This window comes from Natrix helvetica (genome assembly GCF_964273705.1).
Source record: "Natrix helvetica genome assembly, chromosome: 2".
Lineage (NCBI taxonomy): Eukaryota > Metazoa > Chordata > Lepidosauria > Squamata > Natricidae > Natrix > Natrix helvetica.
The window spans coordinates 131,305,343-131,328,886 of NC_138552.1; the positions used below are offsets into that span (position 1 = coordinate 131,305,343).

General features: G+C 35.3%; 1 protein-coding gene across 3 annotated transcripts in view; it reads left to right on the forward strand.

The window, feature by feature from the left end:
- The window catches only part of KIF16B (kinesin family member 16B), a 142,789-nt gene that overhangs the window by 69,466 nt on the left and 49,779 nt on the right, over positions 1–23,544 (forward strand). The window contains exons 16-24 of one of the 3 annotated variants that reach the window (XM_081944677.1): positions 3,497–3,579; positions 5,362–5,450; positions 9,464–9,496; positions 9,735–9,788; positions 11,068–12,408; positions 13,734–13,889; positions 15,185–15,290; positions 17,140–17,190; positions 18,142–18,580. In XM_081944677.1, the coding sequence (XP_081800803.1) occupies positions 3,497–3,579; positions 5,362–5,450; positions 9,464–9,496; positions 9,735–9,788; positions 11,068–12,408; positions 13,734–13,889; positions 15,185–15,290; positions 17,140–17,190; positions 18,142–18,546 (2,318 nt within the window). In that variant the 3' untranslated portion in view covers positions 18,547–18,580. Of the gene's footprint in view, positions 1–3,496; positions 3,580–5,361; positions 5,451–9,463; positions 9,497–9,734; positions 9,789–11,067; positions 12,409–13,733; positions 13,890–15,184; positions 15,291–17,139; positions 17,191–18,141; positions 18,581–23,544 lie in introns of those variants that run through there. The other 2 variants (XM_081944675.1, XM_081944676.1) reach the window with 2 other exon arrangements.

Sequence of the window (23,544 nt, forward strand, 5' to 3'; positions counted from 1 at the left end):
GGTTTAGTAAGAATTGTTAGTATAATTTTGAATGAAAAGAGCACTGGATTCTTCTTCTCTAAGAATCAATGCAGTAGAGTCTTATCAACTTTATTACATTTTTATTTCTATAGTGGATTGAAATATTTACATGAAATTAAAGGCAAACTGAAGTACAAGTATTTGAAGAAATGTATAAGCCATGTCACACGGAAATCACATTTATTTGTTACTGATTTCTATCTATAAACTGCTGGAACAAGAAAATTGATAGAATTTACCTAAAACAATGTAATCACCTGGCTATATTCAAAATCACTTACCGTAAGTGACACTGAACAGAAAACCTAACATCTCATCATTTATAAACTATATTCTGTTTTCTGAAATTTAATTCTTCCAGCTTCTCTTGCCCTGCTGAACTATTTAATTTTCAGTCTTTTCAATGCATGTGATGGTTCATAATATTTATAGAACGGAATCTAGGTTTTTAATTTGAATCTCCAGAGTCCAGATAATTTTTATCTCTCCAAGTCAAGAAGAAATGTTTGAGGTATTCTCAATTTGAGTAAATTAGAGCAGAACATAGAAAGCTAACTCACTTGGAACAATGGTATGGTATGGGTTAGACAGATCAGATTCAAGATATAAATTCAGATTTATTTATTTATTTGCTAAAGCTTATACTTATAACTCTATGAAACTTACCTTCATTCATTATAAGTGTAGCATTAAAATACAGTTGATCCCAAAGCAAAACTGATAATGACACAAAAATAAAATTATTATCATAAGCCACTATACAGTCATACTTGTCATAATTCACAACAATTGCTATTTCTTCAGCAGCAAGACAGTAGTCATCCATCCCCAAATAGCCTCCAAAAAACCCAGGTCTTGACTGTCTTAGAAACCAGCAGCAGAGATGACACCAGCATTATATCAAATCAGACAGTGCAGAGGATAGGCTTACCTTGGAGTTCTTAATGGTGATGCTCCTTAGGGCTGCTGTATTCTGTAGCTTCCATATGATTTTTAAGGGCAACCTTATATAAAGCAAATGTGAAGGAATAGAGGCATTAATGATGGTTTGCAAAGCTATAAAGTCCAAGAATGAACACAACTTGTATACAATATAGATCTATGCATAAGTCTTCCTGGCCATGGCCTCCACCTCCCCTTACTATAAGCTGTCATTGCAGGAGGAATTATTCCCCTCCTTTGACATCATATGGAAATGAAATGAGACTGAAAAGGGTTAAGCCCCATAGTGGAGGGCTCCAAGATTTGACCTCTCTTCTATAGATCACCCTCAAATGAAACTTCCCATCAGAAAAGATTACTGCAAAGCATACTCCCAATTCTGACTTCACAAGCATGCCATGCTCATTACTGAAGGTAACTGGGAGATCCAGCAGGATCAGGAAGGCCATACTCCCTCCAGCCCCTGTCCTACCACTGGTCGCCGTAAGAGCAATCAATGTAGTCTCATCCCCTGAACTGAAACCAACTGAAAAGAATTTAGATATTCTGCTTCATTGAAACCACCGTATAACTACAGGTCTGCTGCCTTTTTAAGAACATTTCCCAGAAAGAGAAGGTCGGAGAAAGGCTAATAGCTGGGTCAAGCAATGGCAAGTTGAAAAAAAGGATGCACTGCCACTTTCTTCAAGTCAGGTAGCATGATCTCATCACTGAAGGCTGCATTTAGCCACAGCACTTCATCAAGATGAAGTTACCTTGTCAGTTTTCATCAAAGAAATAGGACAAATATCTAATCCATGCTGCTCATGTCTCAGAAGATTTTGGTTCGTTTTTAATTTTATTTTTTGCAAATAATTTGGCAGGACTGTGTATCTGTCATCTTTTTTAAACTTGCCCAGCAGGTTTGTATATATGTGCTTCCCCGCCCCCTCCGATGCTTGGAAAAATCATCACAGTACTCCTAAAACCTATTTTCCTACCCAGAATAGTTTGGATTGCTCTAAATAAGGGTGAATGGATGACAGTCTGTGGAAGCAATAGATGCAAAGTATTAATGTTTTGCCACTTTGATTGCCATAGTGTAGACCTGAATCTGTGCGCATGTTTGTTTGCATTTGTTCTTGATCACTGAGGTTGTTCAGTCTATTCTGCCACTTCATCTATTCTCTCCTGGTTGTGAAAGAGTAGACATAATAGTATAATAAAAAGCATTCTGATCATGGTCAAAATACCTACAAAGCATATATCAGAATGAAATCTCTGCGCTAATTCAGATTTATCCTTCATGTACAAAAGAAGAAATTCCAGACTAGGCTGTACCCCAGCCCTGCATGGAAACAAGCTGTGTCAATATCAAGTTCCAATTTGTTGAAATGTTCTCCTATAGATTTTTCAAACATGGACCCCAAGTTTCATTCAACTTTCCATTAATCTATTTGTCTGATGATAACATGGAACGGATATGAGATGTTCCATGCTGTAAGTAGCTCATAACTTCCACATGATGCCTGACGGAAAGTAAGTTGCTGCATCTGTCAGGATCTACACTGTTCAACCCATTCTGAAAAAATATGAATTAAGATTTGATTTAAAGTCTTAGTAAAATTCAGTTTAGAACTGCTGCCTTAGTCCACTTAGTGGTGAAGGCCACAAGAGTTGATACAAAGTGGTTCTCCTGAGGAATCTAGTTGGAGATTTGTCTTATATTGACTATATCTGCCAATCTCTGGTATAGAGCTTCCATGATAGGGAAGGATTATAAAATATGATTATCCCTGCTATTTTCCACCTTCTGGTAAATTTCACAGGATTTTAGATATTCAGTCACCTCCCTGCCATATTCAGTCTGGAATAATTTTTGTTTTGTTTATTTATTTATTCATTCATTGGGAGGGTGGTCTTGGTGATTCATAAGACCCTTTCAACTTTTATGGTTATGTCATTGCATGTAATTATTAAAATATGGGTGGAAATACTATTTCTTAGGCAGAGTATCATGGATTTGCTTTGTGAGAAATTTTGTCTTGCCAAACTTCTACTGCAGGTGATCAGTTAATACAACAATTGATACGATTGCTGTTATATAGTACAATTTATTCAAATAATCTCGTATAAAAACAGTGCTTCCCGTGTGAGATTTATGAGCTCCCACACATTTATATATATATATATATTTGTGTTTCTTTGTGTTTGTTGAAAAATAAATATTAAAAAACATATGGTTATGACACACATTATATATATATATATATTTGTGTTTCTTTGTGTTTGTTGAAAAATAAATATTAAAAAACATATGTATGATGACTAAACTCACTATTCACTTGATTCATTTCAAAGGAGGCGAATTCTTTTTTAAGCAATTTTCATCCGTTAGAATACACAATGTACATTTAAAGTGGCAGTCTACAGCTCATTTTCTAAAAAATGTATTTTTCATTCCATGATGGAGTAAACTAATTGTGTTTTAGTCTGAATTGAAGAAATATCTGTGCCTTTGGTTTGCTTATGGCTTCAATGATTTTCTTGCCAGGTGCTGTAATATTACTTGGGCGGACAAATATGTTTCGATTCAATCACCCCAAGGAAGCAGCCAAACTGAGGGAGAAAAGAAAGGTGAGATTAATGAATGCATAGCAAACTTCCATTCGTTTTAAACGTAAGTACCTGATTGATCTTGGTGCAATAATTTGAATAAAATTAAAGTAGAATGTTTATGCTCCCCACCCCAAAATTTTCTTATGTAAAAATTATTGTCATAGAGGAAATAATCTGTCAGTGATGGCAAACCTTTGAGGGACCAAGTGCCCAAACTGCAACCCAAAACCCACTTATTTATCGTAAAATGCCAACACGGCAATTTAACCTGAATAATGAAGTTTTACTACTAGTGGTGGGATTCAAATAATTTAATAACTGGTTCTTCCTAATGACTGGGTGGGTGTGGTGGAGGGTGTCATGTGATTGAGTGGGCATGGCCAGCTCTACGTTACTCATGTGGGTTTGCCTGTGTGAGACAGGCAGGGTTGGGGAGGGAATCCAGGGGCCTCCAGTGAGTGGGGTGGGAGGAAAGAAAGAAAGATCCAACCTGTTTGTGTGTGTGTGTGTGTGTGTGCGAGAGAGAGAGAGAGAAAGAGAGAGCATACTGCCGCCAGCCCTGATATAACTCTCCAAGATTGGATCGCATCTCTCTCTCTCTCTCTCTCTCTCTCTCTCTCTCTCTCTCTCTCTCTCTCTCTCTCTCTCTCTCTCTCTCTCTCTCTCTCTCTCTCTCACACACACACACACACACACACACACACACACACACACACACGATTGGATATCTCTCTCTCCCTCCCACCCTCCTTCCCTGCTTTAGGCAGGCTTAGAAAGCCTGCCAGGCCGTGCATGCTGTGGATACCCTTCGCTCGCCCCATTGCTTGGCTTCCCTTCTCCGCAGTCTCCACAGTGCTTGCTCACGTTTCCTCCCCCCCCCCAGTCTATCTTGACACAGGCGGTAGCACAGCTCACAACTTCCCTTTCCAAGCCTGCTGTTGGTGAATCTGGGCGCCAGTGAGGGGTGGCTTTTTGCCTAGTTTTGTCCGGATGTTGGGGGGGAAACGGACAGGGGCCTGAGGAGGAAGCCTGCATCAAGCTAGACTGGGAAAGCTGGCTGTAAGAGAAAGAGAAGCTGGGTGAACAGGACCCAGATGCTTCCCAGGTCCCCTTGTCCCAGAAGCAGCAACCTCACACTCTCTCCCTTCTCTGCTAGCCCACTTCTTCACACAGGATCACCTAGCAGCGGAAATGGAAAGGGAGAAGGGGGTGGCATTCCTGTGTGCTCCCATTTCTGTATGTCACTCTCCCCTCAATGCTAGCGGCTGCCACTGCCCTCTTTTCCCTCTCCATTTTCGCTGAGGCGGAGGATGGGGTGGAACAAATAGGTGCCTAAGCTAAATGCCTGAAGAAGCCCTGCTGGCCAGCAGGGAGGCTGGGCATCCCAACATTGGCAGCTTTGCAGGAAAAGAAACTGCTTTTTTTGCCTAGCCAAGACGACACAGGGTCACATTGTAACTCTGCATCGTAATGGGCTTCAGGAGGAGGATGGGATCCCATCTCCTCCATTGTGAAGCACGCAAGTTAAAAAGTTCACTCAATCAATTCTTAATCAGATCTTTTTCTTTCACGAGATGTTGGAATTGATTGAGCGAAATGCGATGGAGAAACACGATTGGAGCTGGGCTGAGGCAACTGCGTGCATGCCCACAGAGAGGGGTCTGAGTGCCATGTCTGGCACATGTGTCCTAGGTTTGCTATCATGTTTCTGTGTAGTTATAAGTAGTCATATAATTGATAGCATATAATTGATCCATCAGTTAGTCAAATAACCATTAACGTTTCTGTTGTCTTTAACAGAGTGGATTGCTTTCTTCCTTCAGTTTGTCCATGTCAGATCTTTCAAAATCTTGTGAAAACCTCTCAACAGTTATGCTGTATAATCCAGGGTGGGTTTTTTCTCAAATACTGTTTTATGGATTATATCAATATATCCTATTTATATTTGAACATGTAATGATTTTTAATTATTCTGCATGTATGCAAATAATATGTCTTAATACTAATTGTTAAGAGAAAATGGAGAAATGTGAGAATCAGGTAGAAAAAAATCTGCTTGATAAATATTCTAACAGCAGAACTGTCTTTACTATAGTGAGTACTAGTAGACTACTATCATTTTACTCCAAATTATGAATAAATTTGATCTTTGTTTTTAGGATGTTGTAGGTATCCCCCAACAAAAATATTTTGAATAACAATTTTATATTAAGAAGTGGCCCCAAAAGGTTGAAGATATAAAATCTAAAAGGAAAAGAAAAATGCAGGATTTTGAAAATATGTTGATTAAGGAATACATAAATAAATGGGATTTATTTAAAATGATACTATTTTAAAAATTCTGTGGCAGTTGATTGTATTAATTGTAACTGTATTTAACTCTATTAAAGTGTAAAGCTGTGCAATATTTACTTTGATGTAGGTTGAACTATAACTGCAAATCTAGTTAGTATTTCAGTCTACTTCTTTTAACCTAATACAGTCTACTTTTAACTTAATGCAGCTATGTCTGTAATTTACTTCTGCTTAATGTGTTTTCGATCTCTGCTGTGCAGAGCAGATATATCTGTCACTTCAAATGGTGGTAGTGGGGAATAAGGCATTCAATAAAATGTCAAATTTTGCTCTCTAGCCCCCAAGTTGCTTATTCTTTTAGCTTGTAAAAAATGTTCTATATTCACTCTCTGTATTTTTGCCACCTTTGGTGGGCAGGAGGTTGGGGCAGGCATATAAGTTCTTGAAGTTCACTTACGTTTCCCAGAGTTGCAGTTTGCTTCAGAGTAGATTTGCTATTTAATTAAACCACCACCACAGCAAAGGACATATTAAATGCAATCATTTAATATGACAGGTAATTTGCTCCCAAGAAAAATGGCCCCTCAGTGTCAGACCAAAGTCTGTCTACTTCAGCATTCTTTCTTCAAGAGTGGCCACAGATGATTTCTGGGAAGCACACAATTAGCCAGGCCAGGGCATAGTTTCTCTCTCATTGTTTGCACTTGAAATCCTCTTTTCTCTCACCCACACATAGCTGTAATAATTAACAGGCGTTAATCAGCTATATGTTTCTGAGAATGATGGCCCAATAAAAATCTGGAAAATCTTGGAGGGGGGGGGGAGAGCGAATTGGAGTTTTCCCTGGACCTTTTTCCTGCAAGGCTTATTTTTGTTGCCAGAGACATTGAAAAATTGGATTATTTCCTAATATTTGATTTTCAACTGAAGCATAAGTTAAGGTGCAGAAACAATTATTGCCAAGAAATCAACTAACATTTTAAAGTGTGGCAAATCTTTATTTACTTTACAATATTTATAACTTGTCCCAATTCCAAAGGCTTCAAGTGACGGGAGAGGGGGAGGGAATACAACTTTTTTTAAAAAACAGAAAAACAAAAAGCATAATAATGGATAAGTAAATGTAATTACCAAAAAAAAAAAAAAAAAGAACCATAGCAAGTAAAGATAAAACCCCAGATGGATGCACAGAGTCAATCAGTTGGAATTGGAAGTGCATTGACATAAAACAGCTTTAACCTGTTTGTACAACTGTAGCAAATTGGAAGTGGCAAAGTTCTAGAAGAGGGGAGTATTCCATAAGGTGTGGGGAGAGGGGAGGCTGTCACAGAGATGATCGCTATTCATTCATGCCCTGTGGGTATCATGACAGGAAGAACGTTCTTTAGAAGAAGAAGAATCGGCTGATAGAAAGTATTTCAGATTCAGCAAATGAGACTTATTAGATATGTATTCAGAATCTTGTTCCATCTTTCCACAGCTTTCCTCCTGAAAATTAATGTTGTCTGTATCTATTCCATAGTGTAGAAGATAAAGTATTGTGTTGTTGTTTTTGTTGTTCTGTGTGGTAACCTACAGTTAGATTTCTACTCAAAGACTGGTGGAAACTTAATAATGCTTCATGAAGAACCTAAGATTTATTAAGGTAGCATCTAAGAATATAGGCTAATTCTACATAGGATGAGGGTGGGGTTTTTTGTTTTTTGTTTTCAAATGAGGATATTCAGGTCAGATAAATTCTGGTAATTCCAGTTCTGGAGGGAATCCTTTAGGTATTGTTTCAAGGGCTCCAATCTCAGAGGGTATAACAATGGATTTCTTTTTCCATAAGTGTTTTACTTTGATCTGCAAGTCCCAATATTTTAAAAAAATTTCCACTTGTTTTTCCTCAATCCTAGCATTACCCAGTATAGCAATATCAGTGAAACAGCCTTTCTTCTTTTTGGCAAATGTTATATCCAGCAGGCTGTGAACAAGATCTTAAAGTCCCATAAGGTTTTAACCAGCTCTTTTTCCAAAAACTTCTCACTTGGTGGTCCTAGTAGTCTCCCCTTATCCCTCCTTACTGCTTGTTCTTTCTTAAGTGTTTTATAAAATTTCTTATGCTCTCTGAGTGATCAAAAAGAACATAATGAGTTGTCCATCAGAAAAGTAAACACTGCAATAAGAAGGACATTTTTTGCTTTATAACAACCTGTGTCAAACCAAGGTTTGCATCTCATATGAAGGAGGCTAGAATAAATTTATGAAAATCTAGATGGTGAGGCCTGGATAATAGTTTGGTAACGTGATAAAACCTGTTCAGAGGAGGGTCATTGAAGCACTTGAAGGTTTACCTGTGTCCTCAGGGTCACTGGAAAGACTTTTAGCTATACAATTTGGGATGAACACTCTTTGAATGGTGTGGGAGTAGGAATGGATTTCCAGAGAAAAATTGCACACTACAGGAACCAGAAGCACTACTAAGGTGATCCTGAGGATTAACATATTATATGGCTTAAGTTGAAACAAATTGGCAAGGACCATACTTGCACATAGCCCCAACATAGTCACAGAGCTATTATATTTTGTAGTGACCATTGCACAGTCTTAATGTACATCAAACTGTGCATCAACACAGCCAGTTCATCTGTGAATTCATGTCTCTTCTGGGTTTCTGTTCCTGGAAAGTAATCTTTTGAAACACCCTCATCTGCTGAAATTGAAGACCATATGAGGCTAATCAGATAATCAGTGGAGGTATTGGATACCAACCCTCCTATGTTGATGGCTCAATCTCCATTCTTTCTTGGCACATACCTGGTTGGAAAGTGAAGAACACAGGTGCCTATTTTCCAGAATATATTAGCTTCTTTGGTATTTGTTCCTCCAAGGAACATGGGCCATACCATGATATCTTTCTCTGTGGATATACTCTGTAGGCACTCAAGACTTAACACATTAGAAATGGAAAACTCTCAGGCATTTGAGCATATTAGAAGTAAAAATTAAGCATATTTTAAAATATTCAGCTAGCAATTATATATTTATTTCTGAATGAAGTGTATTTTGACTTAAATAATCATATTTTCAACAAGTGAACTATGTTATGAATGATATAATCTGAAGTGTAATAAAATGATTGCATATCTATAAAGATAGGTTTTAAATATAAATTCTTTTCCCATCGTTTTATGTACATGTAAAAAAAATCATCTTTGATTCACAATTCTATTGAAGTTCCAACTGAGTTGAGATCTAATAAAGTGATCATGTATAAACACAATTATACTGAAAGTAGAAGAAATGTTAGTTGCATGTATCTGTTCCTGATTTACAAAGAAACTCCATCGTCTATGTACTAAATTTCCAATAATATATAAATTGTATCTTAACCTGTTTGTTGCTTGCAATTTCCCCTGGAAAATTTCCCCTGAAAGTTGGGAAATCGGAATCTTTTGCAATTGGTTTCCAAATATATTAGCTAGTATTTTATTAATAATGCCCTTCATATTTTCTTTTTATCTATCTATGAAACATTTAAATCCTATAGGTTACTGCTGTTAGGGTGTTTTTCTTTTTACTTAATTGATTACTGTACTTTATTTCTCTCCACATCTTCTGGCAGCCTTTTCCCTATAAAAGGACCAGTCTTTTTAAGGTAGAAAAAAATTAAATTCTTTATATTGAGTGCTTTATTTGCATGGATCTAACATGTAGAACCAATGCTGATCATTCTTCTCTCATGTTTAATGTTTCTCTAACATGACTACAAATTAGATTGTACATAAAACTCATTTTGTTGAACATATTAAATTATAGAAATATGGTTCTAATAAGTCATCAAAATTACAAAATTACAAAAAATTAATGTAGCTCTTTCCTTTTTGAAACAACAGATTAGAATTTGAGAGACAACAAAGAGAAGAACTAGAAAAATTAGAAAGTAAAAGGTAACATGTTGATATTTCTTTGTAAATTTATATTGTTTATAAGTGATAAGAGTTTTTGATTTTGCTAGAATATTTTAATGATAAAGCTTAGGGATTGAAAACAAGCAGATTTCACACTGTATTATTAACTTTCTAACAGTTTTCTTTTAGAGAGGTCTAATGGCATTTATGTTGTAATTCAATTTGATTTTATTTGAGCTTTGTAATAATCATAGGAATAGATTTCTATAGCCTCTTAATGTCTTATCATCTGTGGTTTAGAGATGGAGTCTAATACACAAGATTACCTAGGCTCTTGTCCAAATGGAACACTTCGGACCATTTTGCATAAATTATTGGACAATCCTTTTTTTCAAAATAAACTTTTGATTTATTTGTGCATCCTTTAACCTCATGTTATGTTTGTTCCAATGAGTACACTACTCTAATTTTGGTAACAGGCAGTTTATAGAAATCTTCAGAAGTGTTGCTAAATTTTGTTTGATTATAATTGCTATGAGAAGGCTTTGACTTACTATTAGCATTGCCTGATTTTTGCAAAGTCTGTAATTCTATTACTTTTCTGGACTTCTTCCCACCATTTTTATTTAATTGAGTTGTAATACATTTGATATTTGGCTTTTTGAGCACAAGAAAATGTTATCTTTTATGAAGAACAAAGACAACATAATTCCATTAGGACAATGTTACTTCTATGATCGCAGTAGAAAATCACTTATGAGAACATAATTACATGATAGAGACTACATCTACAGAAAACATTGCTTCAGGGATATGTAACTTTCATTCCTACAATGTTGTATCCCATATATATTAATATATTTGATATTTATTTAAAAACATCTGTGCTTATGATTTATTCAGTCATGGAATGAAGCCTCAAATGCACTGCAGAAATCCAAATGAGAGGTGACCAAGGTATGAATGACTATGAGCAAGGCCTCCCAGTCCAGGAAAGGATGCAGTTGGTGCACTGGATGAATCTGTGCAAAGCCCCCCCCCCCTTATCCTCAGCTACTATCTACTTCTCAAACAGGAGCCATGAGTCCAAGAGCTCCCCCAAATTGTGTATTAGTTCAGTCCATGGAAGTGTCACCTTATCTAGAGTCAAAGATGAACTATATAGTTGTTTTAATCATCAAGGGTTTCTCAATAATTCCACTGAGAAATATAATTCTCCAATGTAAATCTTCAAATATAAGTGAATATTAACTTTTTAGGTAACAGTCATTAGGTATATCTTTAGATAAATAAAATCTCTTTCATTAAAACATTTTAGGAAACTCATAGAAGAAATGGAGGAGAAACAAAAAACTAATAAGGCTGAATTAGAAAGAATGCAACAAGAAGTAGAATCACAACGTAAAGAAACTGAGATAGTTCAGCTGGAAATCCGAAAACAAGAGGAGAATCTTAAGAAGAGAAGCTTTCACATAGAAAACAGGATGAAAGATTTATTGGCAGAAAAGGAAAAATTTGAAGAAGAGAGATTACGGGAACAGCAAGAAATAGAGCTTCAGAAAAAGAAACAAGAAGAAGAAATTTTTGGTAGCGTTAAAGAAGAACTTCAGCGATTACAAGAGCTTAATCAAAATGAAAAAGCGGAGAAAATGCAGATTTTTCATGAACTGGAAAAGCTTAAAAAGGAAAAAGAAGAACAGTATTTAAAATTAGATGTGGAGAAAAAGAGATTGGAAGCTCAGGAGAGAGAACAGGCATTGCTGGTGGCAAATCTAGAAGAACAGGTTAGAGACAAACAAATCATGATACAGCTGCTAAAAAGAGGGGATCTGCAACGAGTTGAAGAAGAGAAGAAGAACCTGGAAGACATCAGAGAATCTCTCTTGCGCGTCAAAGAAGCCAGATCTGAAGCAGAGGAGGATTGTGAAGAGTTAGAAAAGGTACAGTGTAACTTCATAGATTTTAAGAGAAAGCAACTAGAACAATTGAGTAGCTTAGAGAGAGATTTGGTTCAAGAAAGAAATCATCTAGAAAAACAGATGATCGAAGAACAAGAAAATCTGGATCATTTAAAACAGGTACACACAGAGCATTTAAATTTCGACAAAAACACACCAGATACTGCATTAGCTGTGGAAGAATGTAACAAAATAAGATCATGTGAATACAGGTTGCACCATAAGGAACGACAACTTCTGTATCTCATTAATGATCATTTACCAACTTTGCTGGAAGAAAAACAAAGAGCTTCTGAAGTTTTAGACAGAGGCTTGCAAAGCTTGGACAATACACTTTATGAGGTTGAAAAAGAAATGGAAGAAAAAGAAGAACAGCTTGCCCAATACAAAGCTAGTGCCAGTGAGCTGCAGCAACTTCAAGAAACGTTTGAATTCACGGCCAACGTAGCTCGTCAAGAAGAAAAGGTTTGGAAAAAAGAGAAAGAAATTCTCGAATCAAGGCAAAAACAACAGCGGGAGGCACTGGAACAAGCAGTTGCTAAGTTGGAAAGGCGGCACTCTGCTTTACAGCGCCATTCTACCCTAGAAATTGAGGAGCAAAAGCAGAAAGTTGCAACTTTGAACAACAGTTGTAGGGAACAGACAGGTTTGCAAGCAACAGTGGAGGCCCAGCAAAAAGCCCTGGAACAAGACCGAGAAAAGTAAGAAGTCTTACATACAAGCACATATTCATATTCCCTGTAGTTTCAATGAAACTACAGGGAATGAAACTTTTTAGTGCTGCAATATCAATGGAACTATCCTGATTTTATTGTAATTGTCTTACTTCTCCAGAGATTGTTGGGTCAATAAAGCAATGCAATATTGCTTCCTATGTAACTGCATCCAAGAAAAAAAATCTCCTCACCCCATTTATATTTTAAAATCAAACATTTTAAATATAATAATATTTCCAAGGTTGTGTATAGTTTTGCCCTCAAACATTTTTAATTCAGTTTCTTGGCTTCTCCTTTGTTCACAAAACCATTAAGTTCTTTTGAAGAGGTTTTTTCCCCATCCTTTTGGGGAAATATCTAAAGCCCCGAAATATTATAGAACAAAATCTATTCATATTTTGACTACTTTGAGGAAATGTGGACTTATGTGGAAAACGATTTATGTAAATGTGGCTGTTCTACAGAAAAGAATGAGTGATCCCATCTTTATCTTTGAGGTTGAATATTCATACCTGAATAATGAATATAATCATTTCCGTAGAAAGCACATTCTTGCAAATATCTTTTGTAGCTTGATGGAACTGAAAAAGCCAAATTCAAAAAAAGTTTTGTATTAATAAAAATTCCTTACTATATTTTAGTTCAGGTTTTAAATGATTGTGTGTGTGTGTCTTATGCAGTAAGGTGTGCCAATTCCTCAGTAGTTGAAATACTTTAAACAACATTTTAAATTACATCTGCTATAATTTAAATACCGTAATTTGACTTTTGCCAGTTCCTGTAAAATGATTGAAATCATGACTTAAGTTCTAAAATAAAGCAAATTTGATGGATCTTACTAATGATCTGAGTCTCATAGATTACTACCTTTAAGATATTTCCTTTGAAAGTTGCTACTAATCATTATTGTAACTAATATAGTTCCAAATGTAGTTTCCTGTTGACAAATAATTATTTCATATTTAAGCAGTTTAAATGCATCTTTTTGTTAATATATTTATGTGTTGAACAAATGTCCTCATCTGGTAATATACTAATCTATTTGTATTGGCTCTAGTCTTGTTTCTGTCAATTTATACTTAAACATGCTTTGAAACAATACACTAAAAGTAATGCAAAAAGAAATAATCTGCTTAAGGCAGTATAAGCATTTTATAAGCAATTTATTTTTGCCTGGTGGCACCCTTCCTACCCAACTCATCTTATTTGTGGTAAGGACTGTTATATAACCCCCTAATTTTGCATCTAAGTTTGAGAAATCCTACTGTGTTGAAGAATCTTAAAGAATATGGGTTGAATTTTCTTGACAGTTTGGACTTGCAAATACAGCAGTTAAAACAGAAGATATATGAAGGCGATAGAGTTGAAAAGGGATATCCTGGAGCTGTAGAAGAGAGGCTGACTCATGGTAGTTCCCCTTCTAACATTTCAAAATCTCAATCTTTTATGCCATTGGTTGATGACAGGTAAGTAAATCCAGTTTTCTACTTTAATCAGATTTGTAACTACGATTAATTCTAAAGTATGTTTAGATTATTAAAATATTATTCCTAGAATGGTTATAAACACAATAATATGGCATACCTGATTGGCTTTAAAAAATTGAGATGTTTCCCAAATAAAATATTGAACTGGATTTGAGCTGAAACATTTGAAATTGTGCCTGGGACTTGTACAATTTTCTGATCATCTCTCTCCGAACACTTGTGAAATGTGACTGCCTGCCTGTTCACCATACATCCCTTGTAGCCCCCTAATACTGCAAAGGAAAAATACAGATTTTTCTCCTTGGCAACATTCATATAACAGGACAAACAACCTACTTGCATGAATTATTTGCTTGGGTTTAATGTTTTGGGTGACTCTGGCTTCATCTTTTTTTTATTCTGAATAAAATCTCCTGGACAAATGTAGCCAGACAGTGTCTCCCTTTCCTGTTGTCATTTTTTATCCTTGCTTTCTTCCTTTCTCAAGAGCCAGAGCTCTGCAAATAATATTGATCTCTGGCCACCCACTTTTCAACCCTATAGTCACCCAGAAATTTGCAACCTTAAAGTTACATACAGCCTCCCCAAAGGGTCATAACCTACAGTTTGAGAACACTTGGTTTAATGCCATGAAATCAAAGGCATGTGAAATATCCCCTAATAAATAAAGAGCTAAATCTTTCCATCACTTGAGATTGTTTTATAAAAATGATCCACACGTACCATATATATCCCTTCCTCCTCTCTATCAAGTATAGGATAATACTGTCTCTTTTTATTATAAATCAGTAAATCTCACAGTGGAAATCTGCTGCCTGCAGTCTTGTTGCTATTGAAAACAATACAGTAGTAAATTCCCTTTTGAATTTTAATGAAGGGTTGGTATTGACAGCTCTCACTGTATGTGTTAACCTACTAGGGAAATTGACTGTTACCATTTTTTTTTTGCTGAGTACCATTAATAATTGTTGTAAACTTAAGCTGTTTACAAGCTTAAGCTGTTTTTGCAGTACTTTAGAGACATCATGGGTTTTATAGTCTTATCGAAAGCAGGTAGCAGTATATTAATGCTATAAATCTGCTAGTTATTAAACTACAATCGTCATGTTCTATCGCTAAACACCAAACGTCATTGAGATCAATATCTGGTTTATGAAAATAAATAGTGCACTGATTCTTTGGTTCTGTATTCTACATTACCAGAATAGCAGTGTTCCAAAGGTCCTTTCCTAATCAATTCTTCCTTGTTAATTTCTGATGTTTAACATTTCTAGAATAAACACCTTTATTGAAGAAGAAGTTCAAAGACGCCTTCAAAATATTCAGTACAGCTCTGGAGAAAACAATATCAGTCACTTACAGTCTACAGAGAGCATGAGGGTAAGAAAATACAATTGCGGGTAATAAAGTTTAAAATCACTTCCTTCATTTTCTTCAGAGTTGATGTCTTTTAACATAATGTAAGAAAGCAAAATTACTCCTCATAAATGAAACATGTTGTCACGGTGGATGATGTATATAATGTAATCTTGATGATGACAATAACAGTAACGCTTCATATTATCAAAATCCATGAAATTTAGAAATATTAAGATCATTTCTTGATTTTTACTTAGTATATTGAAGATATAAACTTTGTGTGTGGTGTCTGTGTGTTTGTATGTGTGTCTGAATGGGGAACTTAGCTATTCTCAATTTGGTGTTAAAAACATAAGACCATTATGTGCATTGGCAGGAGATAGAGATGTAAAAAATTGAACCTTCTTGCATTTTACAATTTGAAATTGCTAGATTGCCTCTTTACAGCTTTCTCAAGTTTTGCACTGAACATATAATAGTAATTGAAGTGGTGTATCCAGGAATGATTGACCTGTGAGCCTTCTCTTCTAATATCAGCCTGGAAAAGCTTGATCATAAATAATAACAGCTAATATATAGTTAAATGTCAATACGTAGCAATAAATATACTGCTGAAACACTGGGCACAAATTGCACAAGTGAAAAAATAGGAGCATGCATAGTTTGGGAGTGCAGTGCCAGTGGAGTGGCCTTGTTTACTAATGATTGTAAGATGGGACCAGAGCTAATGGGATGAATTTACCACCCTGTTGCCAATCTGAATGTATGACCAGCATTCAGTTTTAATTTTTGGAAGGTTATTATTCATTTTCCAGGATCTTTCCAATTTCATTCACTCACAACATGTACTAACTAGTAAATTGTTATTTTGAATGATATGCCCTCCCCACCATATCATTGCCAAGATTTATGGGTAAGTATCTTCCTCTAAATCGGATAGTGCTAAAGCACAATTTACACATGCTTCTCATTTAGGGCTATGTGTGGTGTACTTGCAATCCTGCATACCTCATTTGGTACACAGAGTTTTTGTTTTCTTTTTCACACGCTGAAGGTCCGGACTAGTAAACTGAAATATATAATTGCCTTGGGATACATTTCCATCTTCCTGTTAAGGCCAATAAAGAAACTTCCAATGATGATGTCATATATTTAACTTATAAATCTAATGGAAAAATTATGTGTTGTTTTGTACTTTTGAGACCCACTAGGCATTTTATAAGTGAATGCTGTTAGTCCTTGACTTACAACCACAGTTGGGAGCAGAACCTAAGTCTCTAAATAATGTAGTTGATAAATGAGTCATACTTCATTTTACAATCTTCTTCTCTTTTTTTGCTGTAGACAATAACTGAATTAGAGTGATTGTTAAATTAATCACACAGTCATTAAAATTAATCATTTGGTTGTTAAGCAAATCTGGTTTTCCCCATTGACTTTGGCGTCCACATGGGAAGGTGGCAAATAGCAATCATGTGACCTTAGGATACTGCAAGTGTCATAAATACATGTTGGTTGTCAAGCACTCCAATTTGGATCCCTTGACTGTTGGGATGCTCTGATGGTTGTAAGTGTGAGGATTAGTCCTAAGTTACTTTTTCCACCACCATCATAACTTCAAATGATCACTTAACAAATAGTCATAAGTACTATCTGTATGTGGCAGATCATATTGTAATTCAAATTATTAAATATTAGAAATTGCAGTTACTAGGTAGCTAGTATATTTTCTCCTGTCTAATACTAGATGTTTTAAGTTACTTTATTATGCCCATTTTAGGTTAAAATTGCCTTTTATTGCAAGTGAACTGAGCTATTTGTTAGCTTCTTTTGTGCAACTTTTTTAAAAATTGGAAATTTTGCTTTTCAGGATAACGAGAATTTTCATAATGGTGCTGTTCAACGCAAGTTGAAGTATGAGGTAAGTTATAGCTTGTCAGCTTGAAGAAGTGCTAATATTAAATTATGGCATGCTCTCTAATTAAATTTCTTAACATTTCACAGCATAATTGTAATTCTGTATTCCAGCAAGATTAATGGCTGTGGGAAAAGCCTTAAAATTAAATCTTCTAATATGGTAAAGATTTGGGTGGTTGTGATTGTGATAATAATATACTAACATTGATGCTGCAACAGTATCCCTTTGAAGTATTTTCAGATAGGAACTAAGTTTATTGTTAGAAATAACTAATTACAAGCTAGCAATACTGCACAATTATATCCATGGATTGAGAGAGGTCATTGTTCTAATCTAGAGATTAGAAACTGAAAGCAAGACAACAGATTTAGAACATAATACAGAAATAGTATGTGCAATATTGTAGATGTTTTTCTGCTAGCAGCACATCTATTAAACGGAGGGGGGAATGATTTGCAATTTCCCACCTGCTTTCAAAATCTCCAGAGTGGAATGGAGCTCAGCATGCTACAGTGGGAAAGAACAAAGAAAAAGTCTCATGGTGCAAGCAAATGTGTATTCGCACAATGCTGGATATCAGTCATCCTTACTTACAACAAAACACAATCAATGAAAACGGGGTAAATATATACCCAAATATTTTCCTAATTATTTTTTAAAAATTTGGAATTATAGGATACAGTCCTGATTCATAGGGTCAGTTGGAAGGCTGTTGCTGATTTAAGGGTGTTGAGTGATGCTTCAGAAAAGAAATGGATACTATTCTAAATGCAAGATGATGGCAAAGAAGAATCACGGCTTTGCTTTTTGAATCAGTTCCTGTTCAACATAATTTGATTTTTGCTATTTAATCCAAACATGCATAGAATGACAAAATCCACATCTAGAAATTTAAATTTGAGTAATTTTCCTATTAACTATATAAAAGCACCTTTTTTTTTACATTTTAAACAGAAAAGAAAGCCTTGGATGTCCTTTCATGGCTTTCTGACATTGTCTAAGGATGACAGCAAATATAATCAGGCTGGAGAAGACACAAGGGTATCAAGAATCAGTAGACAGGACAAAGCCATAGGAACATTCAATCATTTCTCAAGGACAATTCAGAATCTTGGCATGACTCAAGAAAATACAAATCAAGGGAAAGAGATAGAACAAGAGTATGTCAGATGGAGGCATTCTGATGGATCTGACTGGAATCAACCCAAAGACATTAAAAGCAAGAGAACATGCTCTGACAGTCCCACAAAATCACTTTCTGACAGATCTGGAATGTTTGATTTATTAGGTAAAAAATCAACATTTCATTCTAGAAACAAGTGTCTTCTTGGTAATCTGAACACAGAACACAGAGTTTGATTCGTTTAGTTACCACCATATACCAGTTTCAGAGCCTATATTTTCTTCTGAAGTTCAGCCTGGTGCATCCCATTTTTGGCCTCTCCAATAATATTGTAACAGAATTTCTCAAATAAATCAGCCTATTTCAGACCAGACGTTGGATGAAAAAGCAACAAATGAAATCAAAAGACAACTACCTGAATCACTTATTGGATCAAAGCAGAATTATGGGCTGGGACATCTATTTAACTTATTCTGCAATTCCTACCATTGTATCATTTGTCAAGAACTTAGAAATGGCTGGTTTTCTAAATGGATCAAAGATCTAGTCAGTGTCTATCACAAAAATGAGAAATGCACACAACTGGCATCATTTATCAAAAACTTTCCAGTTAGTAAAGATGTACAATTAAATCTAGGTTTGAAGGTAAATAGTGCAAGCCTTGGCCCAGGAAGGCCTTTAGGAAAAGAAAGTACCACAAATTACTTATCATCACAAATCTCAATTGATACGCATACAGTAAAACATGCTATAGAATCTAGTTAACTTTGCAGAAATGATACATTAATTAGTAGCCTGGTGCTAAGGCAAAAATTTGTGGACTTTTCAGAGGATCTTCTGAAATTGCAAGAATATTCTTTGGAAGAACTGTTACAATACTTGACCTCTGTCTTGCCAGAAATTTGTGCCAAGACAAACAAATTAAAGGGAATTTACTGGATTGCAGTGGGAAACTAAAAAATCTGGACCAGAGCCTGCTTGCTTGCTTTTAGTATATGATTCCATTTTATATGCCATTATTCCATCAACCAATCAGTTAGAAAGCAATCAGAATTCTTTGAATATTTTTCATGTTTTTTTCAATCAATACTTTAAAAGAAATCCAAATTGGTTATGCTGGACAAAGCATTACACTTTTGGGTCCCCGTGTAGAAAATGTAATGAAACTATTCATCTTTAACAAATACTTTACCCAAAGAATATGCCATGATATACTTAGCACTATGACATCTCCATTAGATCGTGCTCCCTTAAATCACCCACTCTTAAATGATGATCTGTTAAAACTTTCTGTTGATTGGACTTCAGCAGTCACCAACTTAATTCTGGAAAATAGTGTGTACCTGCATGCAATTTTGAGAGTTACTTAGCTGACTTGCTTTATTTACCCCATGAAAACATGGATATCAACAAACCTTTTTTACATGACATTCAGGTAGTACTCTATACAACAGTGAAACTAGCAGGTGACATCAGATCTCTGGTCCTTACTAATACTCATATTGGTCTTATAAAGGAAAACAGTGCTGTCTGCCTAATATCTAGAGTGCTACATTATACAGACAATCAGTCACAATGTGCCAAAATCCAGCTGCACTCTTTAAATGAACTCAGGTGTGTGATTGTCCTGGAGAAAGAAAATGTAAGAAAAATCGAGTTGGCATTTTCAAAAGCAAGTAAGATTGGTTCATCCAGTAGTTTACTAAGTGCTTCTCAAGGAGAAACACATACCCAGTTGGAATCTTTTTCATCCTTTTGTCACAACGAACCTAGCAGTCAACCTGATATCTGGAGACTAATTTTCAGTTCAGATGAAGACGCTGTTAGACTAATGTTGCATTTGACAGGACGGTTAAGTTTAAGTCCTCTTTAGAGTACAAATACATCCTAGTCTTCAGTGAAGGGGAAAATATGCATAAGATAAGTATGTTTCTGTTTTGTCTCAGTGACTCTTGGTGAAAAACTGTACCAGCATTTCAACTTAGAGTACTTTTATAATATCTTAAATGTCTTTCATGCACTATTGATGCATGAATCCGGTATTCCTAAATACCAGATTCATGCATCAATATGTGCTTTTTAGTTTAATTAAGAAACACATTTCTCTTCTATACCATTTTGCTTGTTGTGTGACAAAAAGTTGACTAGAATTCTCTAGCTAAAAATATAGGAACTAAATTTAGACTCACTTCCTTATTGCATATGTCTTAGACAATTTGCATTTAGAACACTTCCATTCAGACATGACTTTAAGGTTGAGTTATGATGACAATCAGTTGTGGTACATGTCCATATATCTGCAGTAGGGAGATCAGTCTTCAACTGGCAATAAATAAATGGCTTAGTGATGGATCCAGATGAATATGTGTTCTCTGTCCTTGGCCAAAAAACACTTAGCTTAAAGACAGCTGCTTGTCTTTGAATATAATCTACCATTTCTCCTTCTCACCACATTTATTGCCCTATTTCCTTTTACTAATAAATTATTGTCTGTTCTGATTACTTGAATTCTTTTTTCTATGTTAAATTGTCTGCTTTACAAGTTATTTGAAACTATTAAGGTATAGTTTTTCATGTATAAAGGCTGAATTCTGAATATATGCTGCAAATTAAGACATCTTAGCCCATTTTTAACTTGTTTTGTGTGAATTAATGTGTGTTGTTTAGAGGCTGCCTTAATAATTATTTTTGAACAGTATACTACTGAACAGTAGTATATTGTAAGATTTTAAAAACAAACATGTAAAAGTATATAGGATGGATGGGTCTTGACAGAAAAATATAGTTAGCTTTTAAGTCTATATATATATAGAGAGAGCAATACCGACATTCTTTCTCTCTTTGAAATGTTTTCTTCTTAACAAAATTCTCTATGGTTCTTATTAAATTTTCTCTTAAGCAATTATGTTATAGTGTACATCAAAACTGTAATATTTGTAATGGGCCTTAAAATGGAATTACCAAGTTGAAGTTATGGTAGGAATTTATTATTATAGTATGGTTCAAAATTATTGGGGAGCAGGGGAACATTTTGGCTTTGTTTAAATACAAAGGGGGAATATAAAATAGCATGTAGAGGAGATAGAGCCAAGGACACTAAAGATTGCCTCTGTATAGATATTGCTTCAAGAATGCAACCTGACATTCTGCTGGCTTTCCACTTTTGTAATAATGCAGCAAGACTGTTTATAGCATAGCCCTTGCCTCCAATTCTCAACCTTCCTTTTAATCTTCTATCTTCATTAAGTAAAAGAAATTAATACACATGTACATTGTTTCAGTTCCACTTATTTTACATACAAAAAGGAAAGAAGAAAAATCTTTTATAACTGATCTGGTTAGATCAATTATAACTTACAACTTTGCTCACTAGAATATAATTTAAAAGAATTGGCTCATTAATGAAAACCCAAAATAAAATTAATGTTTAAATAACTTCTGTCCAGAAAATGCTCCTATAGCACAGGATCAATTCCCATGTTGCATTTTGAGTATAGCGCCTCTGTTAAAAAGTCCCTTAGATATGATATTCTTTTTGTTGAAATATTTTTTAATTTCTACAATTAATTTTAAATTTAAACAAATTTGACATCAGATGCCAAAATGGTTTTCTACTGATTTTCATGCTTGGATACTCCAGTTATTCCATGCTTTCCTTTATTCTTGAACATCTAAATATATTTTAACAACTGTTTATTTTAGATTTATTATTTGAAAAAAATGTTACATTCTCTTGTACTAGAGGGGCTCTGAAGCACTTAGTTCAACTGACCTATGTCCATAGATAAAAGTTATTACAACTCCAGGTCCAATCTATTAAAAGCTGTCATGGGTCTGAAGAAGTGTGCTTTCTCTGTCATGGTCCCTATCTTTTGCAACAGCAATCCCATCCAGAGGTACAGATGGAAAACTCTCTCCTGGAATTCTGGAAAACCTTTAAGATAGCCTAAGGTTAATTTGTTTATAAGGCCCCTATTTTGACTGTTTGTTATTGTCATGGTTGTGTTGGTTTGGTTTCTTTGTGATATTTTATGGTTTTAACTGTTTTTATTGTTATTTTGGATTTTTATAAGTTGCCTAAAGACTCCAGGAGTAGGCAGTCATTTAATCCTATTAATTGATGTCTGGAAGTGCTTGTCAAAACGTGGTCTGATTACATGTGGTTTGTACAGATGTATCTTGTGCTATACAACAGTCTCCCTATTGTTCACTGGTAAGAACCTATGCAGAGACTCAATCCCTCTTAGCTAACTTCCAACAGTTAACTGTCCTTAGGCCACTCTCTAATTTAGACCTTACTCTACCCATTCATCAAAAGGATGCTAGCCAAAGCTCACTTTCAAACCCATATCTCATATTTCCATATATCCTCCATATATCGGGTCTCCCCACGTTCACCATCAGCCAATTTGTGAAAACAGATTCCTGGTGAAAACTGATTAATTGCAGCATGTAAGCATCAATACTTGTAGCAATCCAATTCAGAACACTGGCAGTAATGAACAGGTATTAAGTTCAGTTACTAACCATTAGTTCACATGCGCCAAATGGAACTGTGGAACTATGATTTAATAAAACCAAGCTCCAAAATACATGCAAATTAATGCAAAATTCGATTTAAATAAAATGGAATTTTATTTAACTGGAGATCCATGCATCCCTAATCCATTAATATTCAGAGATTTCTCTTTAAGAAGGTTCTTGGCAGTGTGTTTGTGCTAAGAATTGATTTTACTATGTCATAGCGTACATAAAATAATTCAAGTTGTAAAAAATACTTAATTTGGGTCTAGTGGAAAAATATATAAGGGTTTCAAAAATGAAAGGGATAGGAAGGTGTACACAAATACAATTATTATTCTCTGAGAAACATGAACTCCTTTGTTCTTAAAGAGAAAAAAGGAGAGAAATTGTGTTTAATTGGACTGTGATATAACAATTAATTCCCAAACACCTTCTAGGATAGCCATGTTTTTATCTGTTTTGGAAGGCTGTGAGGAGGGAACTGAATAAATTTCGGCAAGGAAGGTGTTCAGAGAGGCTATAATTGAAATTATAACCTGCCATTGGAATCTCTTATTCCTCCTGGTAAGTGGGGATTCTCAGCAGACTTCCCTGATTATGTAGGTAGCATGACGGAAATTATTGGGGGGGGGAGTGGTCCCCAGAATGCCTAGAGCCAATACACCCTTTTCAGTGACGTGCGGTGAGGTTTATGACTGGTGAGGCACTGA